The sequence below is a fragment of the Punctularia strigosozonata genome (genome assembly GCF_000264995.1).
Source record: "Punctularia strigosozonata HHB-11173 SS5 unplaced genomic scaffold PUNSTscaffold_4, whole genome shotgun sequence".
In the NCBI taxonomy this organism is placed as follows: Eukaryota; Fungi; Basidiomycota; class Agaricomycetes; order Corticiales; family Punctulariaceae; genus Punctularia; species Punctularia strigosozonata.
The window spans coordinates 1,926,760-1,933,805 of record NW_006767436.1 but is presented as its reverse complement, the minus strand read 5'-3'; the positions used below and the strand labels follow the sequence as shown (position 1 = coordinate 1,933,805).

The following is a 7,046-nucleotide window of genomic DNA, read 5'->3' as shown; positions in this document are numbered from 1 at the left end:
GCGGGCGAGAGCGGGGAGGCGGGCGAGAGGCCAGAGAGAGGCGGGGAGACCGGCGAGAAGGTGGCGAGGCGGGCGAGAAGGCGAGGAGACCGGCGAGAGGCGGGGAGGCGGGTGAGAAGGCGGGCGAGAGGCAGGCGAGAGGCTGGTCGGAGGCGGGGGCGGGGGGCGGAATGCGACGCCGAGCCCGAGCCGCCAACCTCGGGGTTGGTCGAAGGCGGGCGGGGCGGGGCGCGAGTGCGAGAGGTGACCCCGAGTGCGACCGCGTTGGCGGCTCGCACTCGGGGCAGGTCGAGGGGGGGTGCCAGGGTGGGAGGCGAAGGAGGCTTCCCCCAGCGAGACCGCGTTGGCGGCTCCCGCTCGGGGGTTGGGCGAAGGAGGGGGCGGACGTTCCGCGCGGTGGGCCGGCGCACTTGCAAGCGCAAGACGACGGACGGCGCACTTGCAAGCGCTGCGTCCGGCGCATTTGCGAGCGCGGCGGAGAGCAGAGTGAGCTGACTCGAGTCAACCAACCACGTCACGATTTAATCACGTGACCGGTGTCAGCCGCGTTGATTCGTCTAAGTCCGCTTTGGGCTGCCTTCCAGATAGCACAAACTTAATCACTTTGTAGATAGTTATAAGTATGTATCAGTCTAATAGTATATAGAGTGACTAATATTATCATTCAAGACCTGAGTCTGGTTTCAATCATGGTATTTGTGCATTGGGAGACCTGCTATCATTACTATACAGATACATACCAAATCTATGGGTGCTATATTGACTGCACCTATGAGCTATGTATCACCATGTAGCTAGTACTTTGAACTATATTACCTATAATTACTATATAGCACTATATAGCAACTGTCCTACTTCTACATAGCAACCATAGCACTACATAGCAACTGGGCAACTTCTATATAGCATCCATAGCACTCCAATAGTGTCCATAGTTCTGAGGGGCAGCTATATAGATAAAGATTTTTTCAGATGAACTGGGATACAGCAACAGAACTTGCGGCCCATAACTATTCGATACGTGGCGGGTGTTTGCAGACCCCAGGAGTTGCGGAGGACAGGACAGAGCAGATGGGCCCAACGGATCAGGTCAAAACAACCGGTTTATATGGAGGGTTTCACTGCATGTCACTGCATAGGCACGGTCGAGCGGGCAGCGCGGCGGTTTCTCTGCAGCGCATCTCGGACATACAGTACATTCATTCCACTGTCGAGGGCGCAGCATCGCCTCTCGGTAGCTCTAGGGTGTAGACACTCTGCCGATATGTCGCCTAGTCCTCATTGAAGCTATTTGACAGTCATGACGTTGATCGTAAGGAGATAGACCCGCCGAGTGTTTGTAGTATAATGTAGCACCGACGGGCATTGCACAATGGGTGAGGCATTCCTAGATGATAAAGCCCAATGGGTTTGGTCTGGCCTTCGATGTTGAATTGGCGCTCTACAGCCACCGATTCACAGGCGCTGGCACAGCCCGCCTTGACTGCCGTCCTCGGCACAGCTGTATCTATTTCTGACACAATAGGCTGTGCGTTGCTACGTTCCACAGCCTTCTTTATTGTTCTATAGCTTAGCATGTGATTGCACCGCATAGCCACTCTCTGTAGTATATATACAGGCCTGTCTGAGCGTTGCAATATAAGTCGCTTTACTTCTGTCCTCCACAGACTGAGACTTACCCAGACTCAACCAGGTGAGCTTGACGTCGCCCGCCACTGTGTGCGGCAGCGCAGCTTTCACAGGTTATGAGCCCTGGGCTCGCTGGGGCCTGCGTCGATGACGGTAGCATTCTGCACCGCGTCCGCAATGCATTGAGACGGTTGCACTCCGCACCGACTCTGCACCCTGGGTGCCCTGCTCGCCTGAAGTGTCGCCTTTAATGGCTTGACGCTGTGGTGGACAACGCGTAACGCCTCTCGGCGACGCGTAGCACGGCTTAAGGCCGTTGCTCCACTGGTGATCTGCAGCGCTGTCATGCGCTGGTCGTTTAGTTGATTCATTACGCTGACGACTGTTTCTTTCAACCAGATCTTACCAACTCTAACAACACTCTACGCTACTATGTCGTCTGCTCTGTACCAGATCGCCGAGCTCACCGGTGCTAACTACCAGCACTGGGCCTCCGACATGCAGAACTACCTCATGGCGCACTCGCACTGGACTGCGATCGTCAATCCTCGTCCTGCTCTCTCTGCAACCCCCAGCGCTCAGCAGCTCAGCGACGAGAAGGCCTGGGTCGACCACGACATGCAGGCTATGGGCTGCATTAATTTGCGCCTCTCCATGTCTATTCGCTCCAACACCTCGGACCTCACGACCGCCGCTGCCATCTGGCAGAGGCTGAAGAAGGACTACGGTTCTCTCGCTCTAGGCAACGTCTACCACGAGTTCTCTGCTCTGCTGGCGACGAACATCCCTGGCAACTCGCACCCCGCTCCTGCGCTCAACAAGATGCAAGCGCACTGGGACCGCCTCAAAGAGGTCAAGGTCGTTTCGACCTCTGCTCTTGCTACGGCTCGCTCCCATACCGCCACTGCCAGCATCTCTGCCGCAGGTTCTACTGCGATCCCTGCCACCGAGCCGCTCCCTGAATGGCTTCTCGCCATGTTCATCATCGCCAAACTCCCGCCGCAGATGTCGTTCATCAGCCATCTGCAGCAGCAGAAGCAGCCTGCCGAACTCGACGTTGACGACATTCGTCGTCAAGTTATCCTCGCCTACGACCAGAGGCAGCTCCACGCCTCGTCGAGCAAGAAGCCCAACGACACCGCCAACAAGCTCAGCGCTGTCAAGCGCAAGCAAGGCGATCAGTCTTTCTCTCAGCAGCAGCGCCCTAACGGGCAGCAGCAGAAGCAGCAGCAGTCCTCGCAGTTGCAGCAGCGCCCTCAGGGGCAGCAGCAGCACTCGGACAAGCGCCGTCGCGGTCGCTCTGGCCGTGGCAAGGGCAAGGACAAAGGCAAGGGGAAGGCGTACGTCGCCGACTGCGACCACGATGTCACTATGGCATCTGTGGCAGTCGCCGCTGACGAACCTAAGCCGGCTCCACGCCGTGCTCCCTCTCCGTACGTCGCCGATCGTCGTATGTTCAAACCGGTTGTGAAGGTGACTGAACCCTCCACCATTTACCCTAGTGTGAATGGAGCGCTGAAGCTTGCTCGCGACTTAGGGATCAGGCCCACGCCCGAGCAACTGCGGGTCCTCGAGGCCACCGTTGAACAACGTCGCGTCCAGACCCTCAACGAGGAGCGCGACGCCCTCCGCGCCGCCACGCTCAAACACCTACTCGAGTGCCCTGAAGAGGACACCTTCGAGAACCACCTCGAGCATAAGCGCCGGATCGAGGCGGTCAACCGCCTCAAAGGGACGTGGCACTACGCCTACTGCGAAGCCGAACCCCCATGCCGGACGCAGGCAGACCACAATTTCTGTCCTGCCATTGAACCATTCTGCACCGCGGAGACGCCCTGCCGCACCTTCGCCGAGCACAAGAAGTGTCCGGCCCTCGGTCTCTCCTCTGTCCCAGCGGCAACGAGACCAGCAGGCGCGACAGGAGCAAGGCGAAGCCCCTCACCCGGTACCAGCTCGGATCCTTCGCTTCGAGGAGTTCCCCCCACTCCGCCATTCCGCGGAACGAGCGACTCGAGCGATGAGGAATGCGGAGCAATCAGCTCGCATTGGAGCCTGGCAAACGGCTCGCCGACCCTCGACTCCGATGAGGAGGCCCTCCGCGCCTTCAAGCGCGTCCGCCTCTCTCCCTCCTCTGACGGAGGATCATCTGACTCCTCTTGGACGTCCGGCCGGCCCAACCTTATGGACCGGATTTCGCCGCGCCCCACCGGCACCTCGTCAACACCGCTCGCCGAGCGAATCTCCTCGCGAGCGCCGACACCCGAGTACGTCCCTCCTGACGCCTCCGACGACGAGTGCGACGACTTCGTCAGCATTGGGTCGCGGAGTGAATCACCTCTGGGAGATGATCCAGGACATGCTGGACCATCCCGATGGTCAGGCATGATCGTCGATGATGAAGAGGATGTTGGGTACGTCCCTTCCTATCCCCCTACACTAAACATCGCTAACTTATCTGCTGCATCTTCGCGCGATAATATAGCCGCATGTAATATACTTTGCGATGATGTATTGTGTAGTAATAACGATTGTGTGCATTCGCTCTCATACTCTGCGTGCGCCGATTGTAAGGGAAAAGGAACACCAAGCCAAGTCTTTTGGATGTGTGACTCTGGAGCATCGTATCATTTCACAAATGACATAAATGACTTCATTGAGTATAAGCCATTCGATGCGCCATTAAGGCTATCGACGGCCAATAACCACACCAACATGATTGGCGAAGGGACTGTAATCCTCAAAACCAAGAAGGATACCGTACAGATTGCTGGAGTAAAGCTTGTGCCTGACATTAATATGCGGCTGCTTTCTCTTGGCCAGTTTCTGCAGAACGACATGACTGCACTCTGCGACTCAGAGGCAGTAAGAGTGTTAACTGAACAAGGAGAACCGTTTCTAACGTTCACTCCTCGCGTATCGGGTGATACCATCTATGGTGTCCAGACCCTCCCCGACAAAGAAATGGAGGTCGTCGACATGGTCTATGCTCTGGATTACCAGACATGGCACCGTCGTTTTGCTCATCCTTCAAAGGATGTGCTTCGACATGCTCGGAAACACGTCTCCGGGTTTACACCTGTTGAGATACCCACCGAGGAACATATATGCCGAGGTTGTGCGCAAGGCAAAATGCCTTTGCGACCCTTTCCTACTCACCCTGTTCGCGCTGAAAGAGCGTTTGAACTTATCCACTCTGACATCAAGTCATTCCCAATCGAATCGTATCACAAGCATAAATATGTGATAACGTTCTTGGATGACTACACTTCGTTTGCTTGGATAGTTTGCCTGCGCACTAAAGACGCGGCACTACCAGCAATTAAACACTTCATGGCAATGGTCAAGAACCAGTTCAGTTCGACCGTTGAGAAGTGGATGTCGGATGCAGGGGGAGAGTATAAGTCCAAAGCCTTGGACGACTACTTTAAAAGTAACGGCATCAAAGTTCTTCAGAGCGCACCCCACACACCACAGCAGAATGGTCGTGCTGAGCGGTATATGCGCACTTTCATGGATAAGGCTGAGTCGATGCGCTTTGACGCTTGCTTGCCTGAATCCTGGTGGAATTTCGCTGTCGAGCATGCAACGCATGTATACAACAGAACTCCGGTTGTGCGCCTTAACTGGAAGACACCGTATGAGTTTCTGTATGGTAGACCACCGCGAGTCGATCACTTGCGAGTGTTTGGATGTGGTGCATATGTTCACCTCCCCGCCGATGTTCGAAAGAACAAGATGTCTCCTAAGTCTGAACTTATGATATACATCGGCGTTGCGGATGGTATGGAAACGAACTTCAAGTTCATGCGCCTACCCAACAATGTGATATTCACATCTGCCCATGCGTTATTTGACGAGACACTGTTCCCTAAGTGTGCGAAGCAAAAGCAAACGAAAAACACGCGTATTGGAGGTCCGCGATCCAAAGACACCAACCACCCATCGGGTCAACCACCCGTTCCTTGGGACGACGATGATGAAATTCCGTCGGCTCCTGTCCCCACTATAACTCCTGAAAAGGGGAAAGGCAAGGCGCCAGACGTGGCACCTGAGCTTCCTTCGACGCCCAAAAGGGAGCGGTCGAGGACTCCTAGCCCAGTACCGCCTGAACAACCATGGCAATCTCCAAGGAGATCCGGTCGCCTCAGGAAAGTGCCGAAGCGAGAGGGCAATATATATGGTGAAAGGAAACATCCTGTTTTCCAATACAAGCAGATTGAGCGTGAACGCGCCTGGAAAGACTTGGTAGAGGGTGGATCCTCACCAGGCAAAGGCAAAGTGTCACGCAAGGTCTCTCGGAAGCAAATGATAGAGAGCGAATTATTGCCTCCACCAGAGGACGAACCGGCTCCTGTGCCTAGTTTGCCACCTCAGACTCCGAGAAAAAGCGACGACCCGTCTGCACCGGAAACACCGTTCACTGGCTATCGCGAAAGCGCCAGTAAAGCCCCATCCTCAGAATCTGATTCTGAAGGAGATGCTCGGTTAGCAAAACTATGCCAGGAGGGGGGAGTACAGTTCGTCGAAGCGTTACTTTTGCGCGCATATCCACTATTCGGCGGAAATCCCAACCAGTCCAATGTAAAAGAATGGACATATCGCGATATTCAGTGGCTTAAACCTGCTGAACAAAAGGAATGGCGTGCTGCATGCCGTGATGAGCTTGAAGCTCTCCGGAAGCGCAAGGTCTATGACCTGGTTGATCGCCCACGAGACCGGAAGGTCATTAAAAACCGATGGGTCTTCGACATCAAATCTGATGGTCGGAAAAAGGCCAGGCTTGTAGCCAAAGGTTTCTCCCAGGTTGAAGGAATCGACTTCAATGAAGTCTTCTCACCTGTAGTTCGTTTTGAGACAGTGCGAATGATGTTTGCACTATGCGCACTTGAAAACTGGCAAATTCATGCCGTTGATGTGCGAAATGCCTACTTATATGGCAATCTCGACGAAGAAATATACATGGAGCAACCTGAAGGCTTTAAAGAGCCAGGGCGCGAAAACATGGTTTTCCAGCTTCGCCGCGCGCTCTACGGACTTAAACAGGCAGGGTTAGCTTGGTGGAAAGCCCTCGACCGGTCCATGGCCGACCTAGGCTTTAAACGCCTTGTGTCAGATGCTGGTATATTCGTCTACAACAAAGATGGCAATTTCTGCATTGCCGTAGTCTATGTTGACGATGCCTTCTTTATGGGGCCCAAGAACTCTCCTACCGTCCTAAGGCTCAAACGAGCTTTCATGGATAAGTGGGAGTGTAGAGAACTCAACGGCAAAGAGTTCTTGCGCATGCGTATCACTTGGAAAGGCAACTGTGTCCATCTCGACCAGCGAGCCTACCTAGACAAAAATACTGCAGCGTTTTGGTATGAGAATGCGCGAGTCGCACCCACACCATTGCCAACTGGCTATTTACCTTAAAA

The 7,046-nt window shown here is 54.6% G+C and overlaps 1 protein-coding gene across 1 annotated transcript; it reads left to right on the top strand.

The window, feature by feature from the left end:
- Positions 1-2,061: 2,061 nt before the first annotated feature.
- PUNSTDRAFT_132937 (uncharacterized protein) lies at positions 2,062-4,121 on the top strand (the record flags this gene model as incomplete). Its single annotated transcript, XM_007382325.1, has 2 exons — positions 2,062-4,040; positions 4,112-4,121. The coding sequence occupies 2 exons, from the start codon at positions 2,062-2,064 to the stop codon at positions 4,119-4,121; spliced, it is 1,989 nt and encodes a 662-aa protein (XP_007382387.1).
- Positions 4,122-7,046: the final 2,925 nt, after the last annotated feature.